This window comes from Portunus trituberculatus, chromosome 14, assembly GCF_017591435.1.
Source record: "Portunus trituberculatus isolate SZX2019 chromosome 14, ASM1759143v1, whole genome shotgun sequence".
Classification (NCBI taxonomy): domain Eukaryota; kingdom Metazoa; phylum Arthropoda; class Malacostraca; order Decapoda; family Portunidae; genus Portunus; species Portunus trituberculatus.
The window spans coordinates 7,391,684-7,413,387 of NC_059268.1; the positions used below are offsets into that span (position 1 = coordinate 7,391,684).

At 38.8% G+C, this 21,704-nt stretch overlaps 1 protein-coding gene across 3 annotated transcripts in view; it reads left to right on the top strand.

Annotated features, from left to right (window-relative positions):
* Positions 1–16,259, top strand: part of LOC123503371 (4-coumarate--CoA ligase 1-like) — a 40,570-nt gene extending 24,311 nt beyond the window's left edge. For 2 of the 3 annotated variants that reach the window (XM_045253070.1, XM_045253069.1), the window contains 11 exons: positions 4,692–4,850; positions 5,915–6,122; positions 7,607–7,713; positions 7,931–8,133; positions 10,435–10,606; positions 13,474–13,620; positions 13,849–13,968; positions 14,478–14,558; positions 14,960–15,106; positions 15,292–15,457; positions 15,841–16,259. In XM_045253070.1, coding sequence (XP_045109005.1) covers positions 4,716–4,850; positions 5,915–6,122; positions 7,607–7,713; positions 7,931–8,133; positions 10,435–10,606; positions 13,474–13,620; positions 13,849–13,968; positions 14,478–14,558; positions 14,960–15,106; positions 15,292–15,457; positions 15,841–15,959 — 1,605 coding nt within the window. In that variant the 5' untranslated portion in view covers positions 4,692–4,715 and the 3' untranslated portion in view covers positions 15,960–16,259. The remainder of the gene's footprint in view (positions 1–4,691; positions 4,851–5,914; positions 6,123–7,606; positions 7,714–7,930; positions 8,134–10,434; positions 10,607–13,473; positions 13,621–13,848; positions 13,969–14,477; positions 14,559–14,959; positions 15,107–15,291; positions 15,458–15,840) is intronic. The other variant, XM_045253071.1, reaches the window with a different exon arrangement.
* Positions 16,260–21,704: the final 5,445 nt, after the last annotated feature.

Consider the following 21,704-nt stretch of genomic DNA (forward strand, 5'->3'; position numbering starts at 1 on the left):
CTCAACAGCACCTTTCTCGGCCATTACCCTTTGTTCTTACTCTCTTAATTTGAAGTCTGCTCATCTCCTCGTCCTTCTCTTCATTCCTCTTTCACGTTTTAGTTGTTCTTTCCTAAACCTTCGTCACCATCCTCGTCCGTTTTCATCGTCCTTCTCCTCTTCATTTTCATCACCTTGATCGTCCGAAAGAAGATAGAGAACCTTAAAAAAGGTTATGAATCTATAAAGAGAATGAGATGTGTTTAATGTTAAGGATAGTAAGTGAAGTAAGGTATGAAGTAAGTAGGTATGTTCCATGAAACGACTAAGGTTTCAGAAATTATGTCCCCTTCCAGCTTCCTTTATTATGCTCATATTTTCTTCGTCGTCCTCGTACTCGTTTTTGTTCTCATCCTCTTTACCTTGCTATGTTCTGTCCCTTCTCCCACACACACCTTCGATACACACCAATGTTATTGTTATGTTCTTTCTCCGTGCTCTTGTGGCGACGGTTTAGCGATTGGAAGTTTCAGTGGTAGCGTATATCGTGGTGCAAGTGGCGTGACCGGCGCATTTTGATTCACTCCTATGATTTCACATCGCCAGATTACTAGACAGATAGGAGTGTGTTGGAAGGTGGTGGAGGAACATGACTTGACTAACCTAGAAGAATTACACACACACACACACACACACACACACACACACACACACACACACACACACACACACACACACACACACACACACACACAACTATGATAAAGTTCACGTTCAGAGTTTGTTGGTTATAAGTCACAGTAGGATAAAGGTTTTGAAAGTAGGTTCAATAGATTTATAGATGAGGATGACAGACTGTACTGGGTTTATTGAAACGTCCCTATGAAAACGAAGATGCATTACACACACACACACACACACACACACACACACACACACACACACACACACACACACACACACACACACACACACACACACACACACTCAGGATGAAGTTGCAGGATAGTGTAGGAGATGATGTCACTGTCTGTCTGCCTTGATCCATGGTGCTTTATAGTGATAGCAATGGTTGTGGTGGTGGCGGTGATGGTGCTGACAAAGTGTGGTGGAGTGTTGACCTGCACCATGCACATCATACCTGTTAATGAGCTGCAGGTGCTGTGAACTGCTGGCGGGAAACTTTGAGGCGTATTTTGAGACACTTCTGCGTCGCATCTGTACATCTGAAAGGCTTTATTTGAGAACCATAGTAATAACTAAGTAATCTTTGAAAATAGTGGAGAGCAAAGCGTTTCAGAGTTCGGGTGTTTGAACAGGCATTCCAATAATACAGCCATACCTTACTGTTTTCAAGACACTTGTCCTTTGGCTTTGGCTGACGCTTTTTGTCTTTGTATGGAGCCGGCATCTCAGCTGGATTTTTATTGTTTTTTTGTTTTTGTTTTTTTGTAGCCGCCCCAGGCCAGGCGTCCAATACTCACGGGGTGAATGACCTACCGATGGCGCTGCGAGCTAACAAACCTTCTCTGTGCAGGTGCAGGCAGTTCAGGGCTGCTACTCTGTTGTTGTTCTCTTTTACGCTGGGAGCCATCTTACCTTCAGCACCGCACTTGGGTTTACATCTTTGTACGATAACTTTCTAGTCATTGTATACCGTGTCTCCCTTAAAGAAATGCATAAATTCATGGAAATTATTATTTTTTTTTTTGTGGGAGGATTTATGCTAGCATTACTATATTAGCTGAAAAAAAAAATGAAAGTGAAAAATGAAAAATTACCGTATTGGCTTTCCTACAATAAAGCGAATACTTGGAATGTGCACGTAGCAAGTTTTGAATAGACTTTTGTTCAGTATTGTAGTGGTAGTAATAACGTGTGTAATTCACCACCACCACTACGATCGTCTGCTGGTCACCCAGCCAGTTTTTCCCTTTACGGAGCGAGCTCAGAGCTCATAGACCGATCTTCGGGTAGGACTGAGACCACACATCGGGAAAGCGAGGCCACAACCCCTCGAGTCACATCCAGTACCTGTTTACTGCTAGGTGAATAGGGGCTACACATTAAGAGGCTTGCCCATTTGCGTCGCCGCTTTCCGGGATTCGAACACCGACCCTCTCGGTTGTGAGCCGAGCGTGCTAACCACTACACTATTTGGTGTGTGTGTGTGTGTGTGTGTGTGTGTGTGTGTGTGTGTGTGTGTGTGTGTGTGTGTGTGTGTGTGTTAACTAACTAAAAGAAGTGACGGCAGCGAAGTGTAGTTCGTGCATGAACTCTGGAAAGGCTAGCCAAATATGTACATATACAAACAGAAGTACACCGGTGTAAACTTGTCCTACACACCACCACCAGTCTCTCGGCGAGGCATATGCTGGAGGTGGAGGTCTGTACATTCACGTGGCTTGCCAGTGCGTGAGTCAGCTGATCCTTCCCTCGTGATGCCTCCCTCCCTCGGCCGACGCCTGACCCACATCCCCGTCTTTCACCCTCCCTCATCCTCGCTACCCACTCCCGAGCAACCCCCATCGCCCCGCCCCCTCTACCACCACGCCCTCCCATGGTAAGCAGCGCCAGCTAGGACACTTGAAGTGTCTTGAACCAAATTATTTTTTGCTCTCATGCATTTAAAAGTTCAATATTTTTTTTATCATCTATGCACCACTCCTAAGAATTGTTTATATGTTTGTAATGTATCTTCTCTAAGTATGGAACATATCCTTATAATCGAAATGTCAAATCATGAAAACTAGAAGAAGCATGTTGATATGAAAAGTATATCTCTTCATAAAATGTGTTGTTTTACTGTTCTTATTTTTCCTTTAATATGTTTTCTGCATATCATAAAACCTATTTTTTTCCACCGCTTGAAGTCCTGTTATAGCATTTCACTGGTGGACAAACTTTCCGATCATTATCCATAAACTTTCAAACTCATGTTTTAATGTTAACGCTTCTTGAAAAAAATTGTAGCATAGAAAGCACAAAATTTCTCTCTCTCTCTCTCTCTCTCTCTCTCTCTCTCTCTCTCTCTCTCTCTCTCTCTCTCTCTCTCTCTCTCTCCCTTTCACCGTATTTTTCAGTGGTGAATTTTTACAAAGGGCAACCACACTAGGGAGGTTAAAGATGCGATGGCGTTCCTGCAGTCACAGTGAAGCCAAGCAGGAGTTCCCGGGCTAAAGTTTCTCAGGCTGCCTATAAGTGAATGAAATACCCGCATGCCTGATCCATCATGATGTAGAACCATATTGATGTCAAGGGATTATTTGATGGGGTGAAACAGCAGAGAGAGAGAGAGAGAGAGAGAGAGAGAGAGAGAGAGAGAGAGAGAGAGGTGGGGACGGGGGGCCATGGGGAAAGAAAGCAACTAGACACACATATAGAAAGGCAGGTAAGTACAGACGGCTCCCTACTTGATGAGGCAGCCATCCTACCTTTACTTTTACCTAGTGCGACATGTCAACTCAATGGACTTTAGATAGGTAAATATCATAGGCCAGAACTCGTGACGTACTATATTAAGCCAGACCTTTCTCAGACCTTTCTATGCCCCACTTCATGTCCGTCTCACCATTCCCACTCCCTTGTGTTTTCACAGTTCGCATACCCTCTCCCTATCACCTACGTACATCTAACCTCTATGCGCTCTCTCTCTCTCTCTCTCTCTCTCTCTCTCTCTCTCTCTCTCTCTCTCTCTCTCATATGCGTTCTCACACACACACACACACACACACACACACACACACACACACACACACACACACATAGATCGGATTATTATAACTATTATTACTATCACCATCTTTATTAGTAGTAATATGTAGTGTGGTGGTGGTGGTATTTTTTTTTTTTTTTTTTTTTTTTTTTTTTTTTTTACATACAGTATATTGTTTATTTTTTCATCGAGAATCGGGATGGCATACGGAAAACCGGAATGGATATGAAGCCATCCCAACTTTGCTCCGCTAATCCCGGGCAATCTGGAGTGGATGTTCCTCGTTTTGCGTATCATAAGCCAGTGTGATAATCCCTTTAGTCAAGCAGATGGACAGGCAAATAAACAGAGAGAGAAGAGAGAGACGACCAAATAATGTTTTTTTTATTCATCTTTTTCATTGTTTCATGTATGTCTTTCTCTTATTCCCTCAATTTCCTTACTTGTGTTTTCTTTCCTTACCATCCATCTCTTTCTCATTAGCTTTTGTTTTTCTTTTGTTTTGCAATTTCCTATTTCTCTTATTAATTTTCTCTCCCTTCCATTTAGTAGCTCATGCACCACTAAGGACAGAACAGCTATAGCACTATCAATATGTAATGGCCTGTGTTAAGTGCACATGTCACTATGCTACTATTGATTCAGCCTTGTGTATCATTTAAAGAGCAAAATCTTGCAAAAATGAATAAGTAAATGAATAAATAATCATAATTCCAGTAGGATATTCATGGAAATGTGTGTGTGTGTGTGTGTGTGTGTTCCCAGCTTGCAATGTGTCATTACTTATATGATATTTTCTTATTCATAGATGTAATCTTATTAGTGTTAAATATTAAGCATATCATTTCTGTTTACTACTATTCTTTATGACAAGCCCTTCCAGGTGATCTGTCTTTCAAACATGATGTGCTTAACATGATTGTATTTTTTATAGAAATTACAGCCAAAAAAACATGGTCATTGTTCATATATTTAAACAATCCATCTTTTTCACCAGGTAGACAAGGCCACAAAAGGAATCATGGTGGCTTTAGGAGTAGAGAAAGAGGAACACGTCCTCAAATGCACATGGGATAACATTGAACCAGTCCCTCAGGAGCCCCTTGTCACATACATCCTGAATAAATGTGCTCAAGCTGGAGAAATTGATGCCTTGGTAAGATTATTTTAGAATATTTGATGTAGTTCTATTTTTCAGAAAGCAGCACTGTGAAACTCAGGAAGTAGGAGTAGGATTATTTTAATTTTGGTATTTTCATTTATGTCATTTTCTGCGGAATGTTCCTTCTTGTGTTACATTGTGTATTATCGTTTCAGTTAAAGAAATCACCAAAGCTCAGGTGGATTTTGATCATATTGTTCATCATGCTAGTCCATTTCTACATTCTTGCCATGATAAGCACTGCACAATCCACAATGACCATTACTGTATACATATATTGTATCAGGTCTATTGTCCTCATTTCATGTCATATTAGTGATGCTGTATTAGGTTCTTATCTTTGAAACACTCAAAAATTTTTTTGTTTGGATTTTTCTTTTCACATACAATGCTACACAGCTAAGAGAGTGATAGAATTTGAAACACTGAAGTTTTGGGTTATAAAGATTTTTTTTTTTACATAGTGAGATGGCTTGAATTTATTGAAATTGAACTTCCTGAAAGATTTTGTGTGGTGGTGAGACAGTCGAGGTCTGTTCTGCTCAGCCAGCTGTTCTGTGCCTTGTGTGCTTCATCAGTAGGAATGGATATGTTTATAGTGTTATAATGACGGTAGTGATTATTGGCTTGCATGCTATGGCCAAGTGTGCCTGGTAGATAAACATTTGTAGAAGGCATTGCACAAGACTTCATGCATAAGGAATTAGTCTTTTTTTTTCCAAATGTTTCTCCTTCACTCCTTCTTTAGGTACTTAGAAGCTGTGATTTTACAAATTCTTTTTATATGTTTTACTTTATGAACAAAAAATAATTCAAAATTTGGTTAAATGCTCGGCAGGTGACATAAAACTTGCTGATTCACTTTTGGTTTATGACAGTTTCATGGAAGGAGAGAAAGTAAGATACTCTCTGAAAATCATAGGGAACTTCTTAACTTCATGAATTTCAAAATTTTTATATCCACTGAAACAAAACTTACTCTGAAATTAGAAAAACTTTATCTTGCTTTTGAAAAGTAAGCAAATTTCATTCATTGATGATATGTTTTCCTGCTCCAGGTAGATGGTGTGTCAGGAGAAAAGCTGAAGTACAGTGAGCTGACCACCTGGGTGCGTAACATCAGCTATGGGTGGCAGGGAGCTGGGCTGGAGGCTGACCAGGTGGTGTGTTTGGTCACTCCAAATTGTATCCTTGCCCTGCCAACTTTTCTTGCTACCGTTGCTGCTTCAGGCATTGTAACTTTTGCCAATCCACTCTACACTCCAGGTTACTATATGATTATTTTATGTTTTATACATCTTAGTTTATATGCTGCACTATCCCTGTTATTGTAATGTCACAACCATGTTTCTGGTATAACTATGATATATATATTCAAATTTATGTGTACAGTTTAACCTTCATATGTGAGATGGCAGAAAAAGAAACTAAAACATATAAATCAAATTGCTTATGATTGCTTTTGTTTGTGAATGAATGTGTACACATGTGCCATAATTATTACTCTTCTCTGCCTTCCATTTTCCTCTCTATTCCAAGTTTGATTGAGAAATGTGATATGGGTTAATTGATACTTCATGACTTCTGACCTATGATAATTACTCAATAAAATGCCTTGTGTGGACATGTCACTCTAGCTAGAAATAAGGGTAGAAAGGTTGCTTCACCAAGTAGGGAGGCATCTGTACACCTTTATATGTGTCATTTGCCTCTACCTGACTAAGCCATTTCAAACCAATTGCTTTGAATAACTTTAATTTATCTAAAACATTAATTTGATAAGTACTTTTCAAATGGTGTGGAACAAAAGAAAAAAGGTTTGGAGGCTGCACACTTGGCTGTTCTCTTGCTTCTACTTTGTAGGTTTGCATGCAGTAAAAAAGTTTTTTTTTCTACAAGTCCATTCAATGAGTGGGGCAGCTCATCTTATTAGTTGTAGTAAGCATGAGATTGGAGCCTTTGTCAGATCATCAGCAGTAGTATTTGGAAAGTAACAGTGGCAGTGATATTCTTTGTATAACTCTTTACTTTGTCTTGATCCATTTGCTGACCATAATTAATAAATGCCAGTGATATTGATTATTAGAGGTTTCTGATAGGTTAGGCTCAAATAGGATTGTCAGAATCCTGACAATAATCACATTATTATCACATTATAATTATTGTTATTATTATTACTATTACACTCGACCCTCAAAACAACGGACAAATGCGTGCACGACCCTGTCCGTAGATTGCAAAAGTCCGTTCTTTGCAAAAGTACTTAAAAACTGTATAAAATGTATGTAAAATACTGTATAATCATTAAGAAATCATTCAAGCAGTATTACAAAGCATTAAGTACAACAAATAACCTGAAATAGATGACATGAGCACGGACTGAAGATAAAACACGGCGGCCAACAGCTGATGATGCGACCGACCCGCCACCTACTGGACAATAATTTGCTGGGAACGGACAATCGCGCGCATTTTAATATTTGTCCATAGATTAAACTTGACTCCAGAATTTGTCCATAGTTTCCGAAATCCATTGATGGGAGGTCCGTTGTTTCGAGAGTCGAGTGTATTATTTTATTTATTTATTTATTTTTTATTTGAGTTTTTTTATCTATTTATTTATTATTATTTTTTTTTTTTTAGTGAAGTTTCACTCTTAATATTGTTCTGAAGGGCAGACTGTATGTTTTCAGTAGTTAAGGATGAAGAGTAGTAAATTTCCATACCATTAAGTTGAATTTGTGTGGCAGATGAACTGCGTCGGCACATCAACCATAGCAACTCATCCTGGATCATCGTCCACCCGCTGTTCCTCCCAAGTGTGCAGGCTGCTGTCAAGGATAACAAGAACATAAAGGTGACCACTGACCACAGGATGATGGCAGCTTGGATATTAGAAATGCTCAGATTGCACACTGACAAAGTCTAAACTTCCACACTGGCTATTATTTGTTCTTATGAGAATTATTGGCTATTGTTCATTATTTTTTCATTATATACATAACAAAGCATTTCTTTGAAAAGATGCTGTTTATTATTGTTTTTCAATATTATTAATTTTGTCAATCACTCAGGGTATTTACATCATGGGAAATGAAGGCAAGGATGACATTCAGCCAGTCACCAGCCTGTGTAAAGAAGCTCCTGCAGACTGGGTGTGTGCTGGTGGTTCAGGGGACCAGGTGTTGCATCTGCCATACTCCTCAGGCACCACCGGCCTTCCTAAAGGGGTGGAAATTACAGCTACTAATTGGCTTGCTGTGCTTTCAAGTATTGGGTAAGAAATGCAAACACTGTCTTGTATTTAAGTGTTCTTATCAAGTGTATATATGTGCGTAGAATGTTGTTATTAGGTGCATTTGGTGCCTATCAAAGATTACCTAATTCAAATTACAGCATTAGAGCTAAATAAATAAATAAATTATGATGTATTTATTTTCAGTATACATACTTATTTTATCTAAATAAATATTCAAAAGTTAGTTAATGATTAAACAATGCATGAATTCTTCAAAGTTCTTAATTACCATCACATGATTACCTGCTGAATCTTAAGTAATACACATGACTAAATAACAAATCCATTCTTCTCCTTTAATGCACCAAATTTGATGCTCATAATGACAGTTAATTTTCCTTCTTCATCTTAGCATTTCTATTTTCCACTTTCCATGAGTTTTCCAGAAGTGATATATGATAGGCCTTGATATCATGTTCATGTTTACTAATTTCCTTCATTGCACAAGTTGCTGCGTGGCTGATTGACATTTTGAGACTAAGACTGTGTTGGGTAAGTGGTGACCAGCACTCAGCATGATCTTAGTTGTTGAATTCAGTTGTTGGACTTCAGAGCAACTAAGATATGACAGCTTTGCTTGTGGGAGCTGTGGTGACTTTATCCTTATGTTGCTCATTCCTGGTTATCCAGTATGTTGTTAGAGCATGATAGTATACTTAGAATAATTACAGTTGCCATGGTAGGTGTTTTATGATCTTGGTTTGATAAGATAGTGTGTGTGATCAGTACTGGTGCAAGACTGATAACACAAGATTATTGCTTTTTGACTTTCTAAATCTCATGCTGTGAGGTACAGTAAAGAGGGGTTCTCTCTCCCTTCTGGAGGGATAGAGGTAAAGATATGCAGGAATATAGATGAATATACACGTGCAGATGTCTTGTCTTAGCAGTTCCTTTAAAAGAGATATATCACCTGGTGTGTGTGTGTGTGTGTATATATATATATATATATATATATATATATATATATATATATATATATATATATATATATATATATATATATATATATATATATATATATATATATATATATATATATATATATATATATATATATATATATATATATATATATATATATATATATATATATATATATATATATATATATATATATATAATATGTATAATATATAGATAAAGTGAGATTTTATGTAATAGTCATAATGAATAACAGTTCTGAAATTATCATGGCACAAGTCTTAGCTGTTAGTTGGTTTGCTGGGGTCTTGATTATTCTATCCTTTCCTGCCTGGTCTAGATTTGTTTCTGTGTTCACAGTAGTGTCCTTTTTCCTGCTTTGTTTATTGGTAGCATAGGAAATAATCATAAAATTATCGTGATGATGATGATGATGATGATGATGATGATGATGATGGGTAAAAATCAGTTTGATGTAAAAGTTTGTAATTTTGACTTGACAGCATTGTCTGTTATCATTATAAACCTGTAATTTGAGAATCTGTTCTCACATTTATCATGTAGGTCTTTACCTTCACCTCCTCTTAGCATGTCTCTGCTTATTATGCATCAAGATTTTGTAATGGACACTGAAAACAGCACTCTTTACCTTCATGCTTACTGAAACAAATAATGCCGGTACCAAATTCAAGTGATGGATGGTGAGTTCACCAGCACATAGTGCCAGAAGGATTATAAGTATCTGAATAGAATAAGTTATAACTGATGTGAAGCCTTTTCTTTTAGTTTATCATGTATATAGTATACATATGATTAGTAGACAATTGATTGACTAAACTCTTACTGTGTTTAATGTTTACAGAGACTCGTAATTTGTCTGATCTGCTGCCAGATTGTTTTTCATATTTTGTTTGAAAGTCATCAGTTTGTCAGAGGACTTTGAATGGAGTGAAAATAATCAGCACAGTATAAAGTATACAGTAGATCATCCAGCTTGTAACCATGACTGTCTGAACAGCCTCCTGTGCTGTACTGCCCATATTTTAAGAAGACTAACATTTGTTAAATTTTCCTTGATAGGATTGAGTCCCTGACAGAACACTTATGGTAACAAGTCTGCCATGTTATTGTTTACACTAAGATTATCACCAGAACCAGATGGACTTTGGTTGTGCTGCTGCAGCAACACATCGAAGATCTCACAAACCATTGGCTGTGTGACAATGATTAATATGTTATTTCATTGTCTGACAGATATTTTTAACGTATTTTAATTGCCTCATTTTGCATTTTGCAGCAATGTGTATGATGATTTTAATGATGTATAAATATATTGATAATTTTTTTTATCCTCAGGAGGAAAGAATATCTCGACATCAAAAGTGAAGATGTCATTTTGGGAATTCTGCCATTTTTCCACATCTTTGGAATTGGAATGGGCCTAGCTGCTCTCTCTCATGGAGCCACCATTATCACTCTACCGAGGTTTATCCCAGATATATTCCTGAAGGCACTGCAAACTTACAAGGTTTGTATATTGTCAACAATTACAGCATTTTATTTTGATCAAATGTTACTATAACAAGAGGTGCTATAACTAGGCTAAGGGTGAGTGATCTCGACTAATACAGTGATTATTCGGATTATCTTTATTGATTTTAAAAGTGTAGGGTGATTACAATAAATTTAAGGATGAGGTGAATGATGATTGATATGCAAAGGTGTACTTGTATCATGTGTTTATATGTGAATCGTCAGTGTAGTAAGCAATGAAATATAAGGAAGTGCATGTGTGTATAGCATATATGAGTGAATGTATACTGTAATATATATAAAGAAATAGTATATAAGAGAAAGAAAACGAGTTTATAATAGTCTGTCTTAGAATTGTGGTGAGAATGTGTGACAGGCAATATAGAACACATGGAATGCATGCAATGGGTAACTGAGATGATCCACTACAATACTCCCTCCCTAGCTTCGAGGTAACGAGAAGTGGACTCGCCGTGTCTTGTGTGGAGGTTCTTTCAGCACGGTGTCACCGGGCTGGACGGCAGGAACAGTGGCGGAGTCAAGGGGAGAGGAGGAGGAGTGGGCGGCAACACTGCGGGAGAGTGTGTCTGTGGGCGTGGTGATGCAGCGTATGTCGGTCGTGTACTGAGTGACAAAGTCTAGATGGCGAAGCTGGCGTGGTGAGCACGAAACCTTGTTCTTCAGGAACGCAGTAGTGAGGGGCTTGTGATCTGTGTACATGTGAAAGCGGCATCCCTCGAGGAAGTAGCGGAACTGTGTGATGGCCTTGTAGATGGTGAGGAGTTCGCAGTTGTAGGCGCTGTAGTTGGATTCAGTCTTGCTAAACTTCTCTGAGGAGAATGCAATAGGCTTCCATGTACCATCCATGAGTTGTTGTAGAACTGCGCCTGAGACTGTGTCGCTCGCGTCGCAAGCAATGGAGACTTCTGCATCTGGAGCAGGGAAGGACAGTGTGGCTGCGTCGGCGAGAGCTTGTTTGGCTGCGAGGAACGCAGTGATAGTGTCGGTGGTCCAGGTGAGGGAAACAGACTGACCACGTTTGGCGGGCTTGATCATGGCGTGAAGAGGCTGCAGCAGGAGTGAGCAGTGTGGGATGAAGTGATGGTAGTAATTTACCATGCACAGGAACTGCTTGAGCTGGCGCTGGTTAATCGGCTTCGGGAACTGCTGGATAATGTCACACTTTGAAGAGAGTGGAGTGATTCCTGCTGGAGAGATGGTGTGGCCGAGAAAGATGAGTGAAGAGACACCAAACTCACACTTGTCAGTGTTGATCTGAACACCATAGTCGTGCAAGCGAGTGAAAACTTGCTGGAGATGGTGTGGTTGTGTTCGGGTTCATGATGAGGACGTCGTCTATGTAGGCGAAGCAGAAGGGCAAGCCACGGAGTACTTCATCAATGAAGCGCTGGAATGTCTGGGCTGAGTTGCGTAACCCAAACGGCATCCTGATGTATTCAAACAATCCAAAGGGCATGATGAGCGCTGTCTTTTCTATGTCTTGTACGTGTAGGGGAATCTGATGAAAGGCTTTGATGAGATCAATGCGAGAGAAGACAGTAGAGCCAGCGAGCTGTGAGGAGAACTCTTGAATGTTTGGCACTGGATATCTGTCTTCTTTGGTGCGCGAGTTGAGAGCACGGTAGTCTCCGCAAGGCCTGATATCACCATTCTTCTTCTACTATGTGGAGAGCAGAAGACCAGTTGCTGCTGCTGGGGCGTATGATACTTTGACGCATCAGAGACTCGAACTCGGCCTTGGCTTGACGGTAGCGTTCAGGAGCTAGACTGGAGGTCCTGTAGTCTCGATGTGATGTGTGACGTGGTGCTTGAAAGGTAACTCTGCTGAGTAGGGCTGCGTCAGCGTGGGGAACGACCTGAGGAGCGTAGCAAACTGGTGGTCCTTCTGGATGACGGTGAGTTGCATACTGTCACCTGATGCTGGTTGAGCAGGAGAGGAGATGGAGGTAAGTGGGTCGATGAGCCTCCGTCCTTTTACATCAACGAGAAGGTTGTAATGTGCTAGCAGGTCCGCACCAATGATGGCTTGAGATACTTCTCCAACATAGAAGATCCAGTCAAAGGAACGTTGTAGACCAAGGTTGACAAGCACTTTCTGTCGCAGGTAGACAGGAATCTTGGTTATGTTGACGGTGTAGAGGTGCAAGATGGGAGGAAGGTCTCGTTGTGGCGCCTTGACAGGAAGAATACTGACATCTGCGCCAGTATCGATGAGGAAACGAATCCCAGCTCGGTGGTCTTTGATGTGGAGCAGCGTTGAAGGTTGTTGGCGGGCAGAGTGCTGCATCACTGCTCGCCTTTGAAGTTTGACGACTGAGTGCAGGGAGCAGTGCATTTGTCAGCTTTCTCGCCAAATTTCTGGTGATACGAGCACAATCCAGGGCTGCTGCGTATATGAGTGAATGTATACTGTAATATATATAAAGAAGTAGTATATAAGAGAAAGAAAACGAGTTTATAATAGTCTGTCTTAGAAGTGTGGTGAGAATGTGTGACAGGCAATATAGGACACATGGAATGCGTGCAAGGGTTGCCTGAGATGATCCACTACATTACAACTGTATTTTGTAGAAACCTTTGATTTACCTGAATATCTTTATAATCCTCATGGAAGAGAATGAAAGAGAATGTAGTATGAATGATGCATTCATACTTTCACTAATATCTTCCATCTTCATATGTATTTCATCACTCTTAAGTGTAGTTTGTAATCTCTTAATACATAGGATGGATAAGGAAGTGTTATCCTCTTGGTAATATCCATGATAAGAAATAGAGAAGAGGAGAGTCAATGGACTGAGATTGTAAACCAAATCTAATAATTACTTTAATTTTCAACAGGTCACACTAGTGCCAGTGGTGCCTCCCTTGGCTATCTTTTTAGCCAAAAATGAAATAGTTGCCAAATTTGATCTGAGTGCTATAAAGAGCATTGTATGTGGAGCTGCTCCTCTGTCAGGAGAGGTGCAGGAAATACTCTGTAAAAGGGTAAGTTTGTGTATTTGGTGTGAGTTTGTAAATAGTATCCTCTGTTAAAATGTTTCTCAGAAGGTTCATGAAGATGAAATCCATGAAAAAGTGGGATTAAATAGTATCCTCTGTTAAAATATTTCTCATAAGGTTCATAAAGATGAAATCCATGAAAAAGTGGGATGAGTGAGAGCTGATCCACAGCACTTGTCTTCAGTATTGTTTATCTATGTTTCTGATTTCTAGTTTCCAGAAGTAACTGTAAGGCAAGGCTTTGGCATGACAGAAACAACCCTTGCAGTGTTTGCTAGCGAGTCCAATGAGCCTGGCGCTGTGGGACACATCACAGCACACAGTGAAGCCAAGGTAACCTTATTGTTTATTGGGTGATGAGTGAGACCAAATGAACTGTAGTTAACTTTGTGGTGAGATTCTTGTCTATCTGTTTCTTGATCAAAGAATAAAGATCATAAACTGTTGTGAAATAATATTGCACATTTATGGTACATACATGAATATTTTATGTTTCTCTTATGCTGGTGAATGTTTAAATTTCTTGGTTTGTTCATATATAGATATTCATTGTCAGGTTTTCCTAGTCTCAGGATTGAAAGAGATTGCAGTTCTTTCTGTTTGTTCATCTTCAATGAACTATTTAGGTAGATTAGCAGCATTAAGAAGAATAATAAACTTTGAGCTTTCTGTCAAAATGAGACAGTTTTCATTATTTTGAACAGCTCATGAATTTGGCATTTTTAACAATTTTTTTTACTCTGTACCTTCACAACAGTCTTGTGTACACCCAAGAGCTTTTGGTTGTAGTAAGTCAAATGAATACAGTTGATGCATTTCTATAATGAGATCTTTATTTTCAGGTTGTTGACATGGAAACTGGTGATTCTGTTGGACCAAATGTAGATGGAGAATTATGTGTGAGAGGTCCAGTAATTACTAAGGTGAATTTTCATGATTCAATTTGCTTTAAGTTTTATGCTGTGGATATGTGGGATCTTATCAAGTGTATACAGTAGCTATAGTTAATTATATAGAGATTAGTTTGCCATGAATTCTTGAGGTTATGAATGTCAGAATAGGTAAAAAAAGCAGTGATATCAAGTGAAGGCAAATATTATTGTGTCATCTTCAAGCACTGTAGTAACAATGTGTCATCTTAATTCTTGTTACATAGATGAATTTCTGCTTTGGTATTTTCTCAGGTGCCACCACATATGTTCTACCTACATTATGTATATTGGATTTTTCTGCTTCTGGTTTCCAGAAGTAACTATGAGTCACTTTGCTATGTGTTGGAAGGATTAACATCATATGTTTCTGATTTCTAGTTTCCAAATTTCAGGGTTACTACAATGATGAGAAAGCTACCAGAGAGTTGATAGATTCTAGCGGCTGGCTCCACACCGGTGACGTGGGCCACTTCAATGAGGATGGAGTCTTCTACATTGTGGACCGCATCAAGGAGCTTATCAAGTACAAAGGTTTCCAGGTACTGTCAGGAATCCTCAGTAGTAGTGTTGGTATAATATGAAACAGTTAAATTTGTTTTCTAATGTGGTATATACTATGGTTATTTGAAATTCTAGAATGAAGAGTTTAAAAGGAAGGATTTTAAAACTACTATGCAGTTTTATGCAATTTGTCTATAACTTTACTTGTATGTGTTTTTAATAGGTTGCACCAGCAGAACTTGAGGGTCTTTTGGTAACACATGAGGCCATTGCTGATGCTGCCGTCATTGGCGTAAAGGATGAGGAGGCTGGCGAGTGTCCAAAGGCATATATCGTACAAAAACCTGGAAAAGCAATTGATCCAGAAGACATTATTGATTGGGTCAAAGGTGAGTTTACAGAGTTCTGAAGGCAAAAAACACTAGTAGATGAGTATGTAAAGCCTCTATGCTACCTATCTGTTTATATAGCCAGCAGTTCTATATAGTGTCATGGCACAGACAAAGCACCTCACACTCATGTAGATCATTTACAATCTTTGTACTATTGGAAGTGACAAAGCAAAGTGGACAAACCTTATATAAGATGTAAAAAAAAAAAAAAAAAATCTTGATTATCAAAAATTTCTTTTGTAAAGTAATCTTTCAAGTGTTTGCTACTATTTACTGATACTACTTTCTAACTTAGTGTCTATACATACAAGTGTGCAAATATGATTGTAATGCTTAACTTTTTTCTGGAGAATAATTTTATTTTGTTCTTTTATCCACAGAGAGAGTGGCTCCCTTCAAGCGGCTGCGGGGAGGTGTGGAGATTATTGATGCCATTCCTCGCTCACCTGCAGGAAAAATATTGCGGAAAAACTTGCGTGAACAGCCAAATGGTGCCTAAGAATTGAAGTGTAAATTATATATAGAGTTGTAAGCTATCAAAAGCTATTGCTTTACCTTCATTAAGCTTTGTGTTTTGGGATACTTCATTGTTTAGAAAGAAATGTGTTATTTTAAGATGAGAGGGATTATGGGCAATTTTCATAAATAATTTAAATTTTTTAGTTGAAATTTTCTTACTGTTTTGTGAAGACATGTGTCCCATAGAAACATTCCCCACATATCTTGCATATTTTATATAGAAAAGATATGTTACTGTTTTAAAATATTTAAATGATATGAAATATTTTACAAATGTGAATTTTCACCGTTTTATTTCCTGAAATACACCTGAAGTGTATGATTTTCATAGATCTGAGTTCCTAATCTTTACAAAAGTAAAGACATATGTCAGTTTCTAGGATTTGCATCAAATATCAGCAAACCTTACAAGGTGTATGAAGGGAGAACATCAATAGGAAGAAGGTTGTACAGATGGGTGGGACACTAGTGTTGGAAATCATGATTTATGGAATGAAGAGCAATTAAACGGGAGATGAACATGAAAATAGACAGTGGTAAAGTCACAAGTTCCTTTGAACTAGTAGTGGGGGACATGAAGGAGGTGGAAAGCCAAACAACTTGGGAAGATATTTTTTATTTTGCTAATTTCTGAGACCATGATTAACTTACCTCACCATGTAAAATGCTATAACGAAATGTTACTTCCTTTTTTTTTTTTTAAGCACGTAGGCTATAGCTAGGTTTATATATATATATATATATATATATATATATATATATATATATATATATATATATATATATATATATATATATATAATGAACGACAATACTGAATATAAGTGTGAAATGTTCTGCCCATAGCTGTGTGTGTATTTGAAGAAGATCGCTTCTATCCATATGGCAACAGAATTCTCTCAACTACTTACAAAGAAAAAAAAAAAGTAAGCACGAGCACGGTAAAGCAGAGAGAGAGAGAGAGAGAGAGGCATATATTGCGAATAAGGAGTGTGATTGTGAAGCTTGTCAAGTTGGAAGTGGAAGGATGGAAAGAACGTTTTGATAAAACCGTTTGGATAAAACAATTGTAACTTTTTTATTGATGATTGAAATTAAGCATAGACCATTAACATATGCTGATGATGATAAGAAAAAAACAACGGTTATAAAAAAAGTAAAAAGTATGAGTTTTACATTAACATTAATATGCAAAAAAAAGTGGCAACGGTGAACATAGAGGCCAATACTGACATTAATACTAATCATACTAATAATGATGGATAGAATAAAGGAAATAAGATAACAGTAGTAAAATGTAAACAATGCAGAGTAACACGTGGTCTGTACGTCATTCAACCTTCAGACATTGTGAATATGCGTGTTGTGTCTTGTGTCGATGGCTTTTTTCGCTCTAAAGGCTGAGTAGCTTGACTTCACCGCTTTGCCAAGGTAATTGCTGTTTGCCAGAAAGTGTTTTGTTCCATAAGCTATGTTAACAATAATGTTGAAACTGGTTTATGGACGAGTGGAGCGTGAACCAACTCGAGCGTGCCAAGTCGAATGCACCAGAGGTAGGTCGAACGTCAAAACAATGTTACTATTTAAGGCATTTTTCTAGACAGAACAGTGTTGACATTCGGGAGGATTTTTTAGACAACATACTCATGGCTGTTTTGGTGAATTATGATTGTTTCACGTTTTCGAAAGCACTAAAGTAGTACATAAAATAAAGTTGTACTACCGAAGTAGTAGTACCAAATAAAGCTGTCTTCATCATATATAATAGATTAGTGATAACCGGAATGAAATGGAGAAAAGGAATGAATGGAAAATTAAGTGTGAAGATTACAGAACACCCGAACTTGTCATGTTAAATGGTTTACCCATATCAAGCCTGTCTCACTGATTGCGGATCTAATGTGGCTCGATATTAAAGGGAAGTTAACACAACTGTTGTTTGTAACATATAACATTAATTATAGCAATCTATAATGTATGAAACGTAAAGATGATAATGATGATTACGACGATGATTATATATATATATATATATATATATATATATATATATATATATATATATATATATATATATATATAATGTGTGTGTGTGTGTGTGTGTGTGTGTGTCTTTCTTTCATTAATCTAAGGAAACTTTTATTTTTGGAAAAGGATTGGTTGCGATGACGCTTGAGTTGGTATGCCGATCGAATTGGTGTGCGCTTGACTTGAAACAGATTTTTTATATATTTATTTATATATTTTTATTTATTTATTATTATTTTTTTTTATATATATATAAGCGGCAACCCTCATTTCTTGTGGAGGGAGGCTAGGGTATGGGCTTAGGTAAATGGTTGATTGGTCTCTCTCTCTCTCTCTCTCTCTCTCTCTCTCTCTCTCTCTCTCTCTCCTTGTTGCTGCTGCTGCCGCTGCTGCTGCTGCTGCTGTTGTTGTTGTTAGTGGCAGGGTTGCCAGTTTTGGTACCAACGTATCAGATTTGGTACGTTTAAACTCAAAAGTACGTTTGGTACGCCTTTAAGTAAATTTGGTAAGAAACTTTGTCCGTAAGGTTTTTCGAGTCTCATTCTAAGTTTTCCACCTAATTGACTGGCGGTTTCCATTCGAATGAAAACTTGTCTTGCACAACGTCACGTAACTAACAGGTATTATGCTCGTCAGAATACCACCGCCGCGTTGTCTCACTCTCCTACTAGTCTCCTTACCCAGGCCCCTCTTCTGCGCAGCCCGTAAGGAAAGGCAGCAAAGTGCTGGCTAGTCATCTCTGTGACCTTGGAAAAACATTCTTGGTTAGAAAGCAAAGCGTTTGTAAATTTTTTTTTTTAGGTTCGAGTGACAGATTAACAACATTTCTGCATTATTAATAGGAGAAACACTCCTGGGAATCCAGTTAGTCATCTGTGTGGCACTGGAAAACAGTCATGGTGAGAGAGCACAGCGTTTCAGAGAGAGAGAGAGAGAGAGAAAAGTTTTCATTTAACGGGCCCAGCTGTATCACTTAACATGTATCACTAGAGAGTACTATTACTTTGAGCAGCCGGCACCCTCTCGTCCCCGCCACTTCCCCACACACGCACATTAACACTCATAATAATGATAATAATAACACTGCTGCTGCTGTTCCTGTTACTACTACTACTACTATTACTACACTCCCTCATCCACTTCCAATCCTCCCACTTTATGCATTTCAGGCGGGGAACAGCAGGAAACACTGAGAATTGCAGGAAATGTTGACGAGTTGACACGGGGAGGGACGGGAATGGATGGGGAAGGGTCTGGGTCCGGGTCATGGTAGGCGCCGAGTGGTCTGAACGGGAATATACATAGCCATCACCTTATTTAACACAATAATGGCTATTTATGTACTTTGGTGGTTGGATCTGGCTTTGCTTCTCTCTCTCTGGGTCTGAAAACACAGGGGCATGCAGGCAAACATTGATGGACTAACCTCAGGGGAAGGTATAGCTGACATGCCCCTGTGGCCCAATATTTACGTATGTACATAATTCATTTTAAAAATCGCCACAAGAAAAAAGGGTCCCAGACTGGTATACACTACAGTTTCACAAGTGACAAATAATTTAACTAATAGCCAAAACATAATATCCTTACCGGGTGGTTTGTTTACTTAGCGCGGTCTAACAAAAGGGATCCGATTCGAAAACAACGTCGCCAAAACACATCAAAATGTCGAGATGGAAAGCACAGCCAAACTACATTATATTACATTTCTTGAATACGAAAATTTTTCGCTTTCCAGCCAAATAAAGACAACTCAGATTACTTGTCGTATAAAGATATTTGTTTTTTATTTTGGAACCGTAAAAAATGTTGAATTTGAAAATACTAATAGTTAGACAAAATTTTATGGAATATTGTTACGTGCGCCATGTTTTTCATATCTTTTAAGTGTTATATCAAGCACCAATACAATCCTAAGTGTATTAATTAAAAAAAAGTTATATTTTATGTAGTGACTTTAATGTTATTTTATTTTTTTTTTCGATAAACCAAACACAGCTAGGCTCGATTTTATTGTGGCGTGAAACTTGCTTTAATTTGCTAATAACAAATCAGATAACAGAACAATGCCAACTCCATTAATGAAGGAGAAATATTTTAACCCTACACCAAGATTTTATTTATTTATTTATTTTTTGCACGTTTGGGGGAGTTACTCCACCTCCCCCGCCCTTACTCCACACTCCTCCTCTACCTTCCATCTCCACCTCCTCCATCTACTCCTACTCCCATAGTCCAGAAAACACCTAGAAACATGCAAAATCCGAGAAAAATCACAAAATACTTTTAAAGAATAGTTTCCATAGGAGTGGGAGGCGGCGGGGTCGAGCGGGGCTGGGCGGGGTGGGAGTTGTTCAGCAGCCTAGTGGTGTTTGGTGGAGACTGGAGAGGGTGGTGGCGGTGTTGTGTGGTGTGGTAGTGGCGGTGGTGTGGTGTGATGTTTTGTGTGATAGTTGTGGTGTGGTATGGTGTGTTTTGTGGTAGTGGTGGTGTGGTGGTGGTATGGTGTGTGATGGTAGTGGCGGTGTGTAGTGGTGGTGGTGTAGTGTGGTGTGGTGGTGGTGTGGTGTGGTGTTGTGATGGTACCGATGGTGGTGGTGGTGTGATGTGGCGATGGTAGTGGTGGTAGTGGTGGTGTGGTGTGATGGTGATAGTGGTGAGGTGTGGTGTAGTGTGTGTTGGTATGGTGTCGTGTGTGATGGTAGTGGTGGTGGTGTGGTGTGGTGGTGGTGATGGTAATGTGGTGTGGTGTTGTTTGGTATGTTATGGTGTGTGGTGGTCGTGGTGGTGTTGTGTGGTGTGTAATGTTGTGGTAGTAGTGGTGGTGTGGTGTGGTATGGGGACTGCAACGAGCTAAACTGACGTGTGTGTGTGTGTGTGTGTGTGTGTGTGTGTGATGGATGACCTACTATACATTTCAGCGGTGGACAAACGGTGTTTTTTGCAGATATCTTCTAAACGAATTTCGTTGGATGAGTATGATATTTCAACACACTACCTTGAACATCCGTTCGTAATTTATGGTTAACATACCACATTGTTATATGTGTTATGTGAGGAGTTTACTGAGTGATATTACACCTAATCCAGTCATCATATCAAAGGTGTTATACAGAATCGGACGAGTGTGGGGTAATCGTCTAACCCCTCCACCACCACCACCACCACCCTGAAGAACCCCCAGACCACTCCTTCTCTACCCCAGTATCGCATGACCCTCTTCCCGCTTCCTCTTCACCCCTATTCACACCATTAGCCTTCCACCTTTGATTTTTTTCCCTATTGTAATTACATACGTATAGGTATAATAGTTACATACGTCAGTATGTACATACATATCATACATTAATAATATTATTTAATACAATTGCTGGTATATGTGGACATGAAAACCAGAGTGGGTCAAACGACCGTGAAAGCAATAGCTAATTCCGCTGTTAATGGCCGTATAGCTGGATAATAAGCAACGTATCTAACAACAAAATAATATTATATATAAACTGGACCACTTTTTATGATCAATAGGTAGACAGTACGCAATAAGAGTATCAACTTTTCCTAACAGTAGAAGGTCCAGGTCACAGGTAATTCCAGCACATCATGTTCACATGGTTGACCATAACGACTGCAAACATGGCTCTTCTATATACTACACGTAAACGTGCTGTTGTACAGTAATTATCAACGTGAACCACTT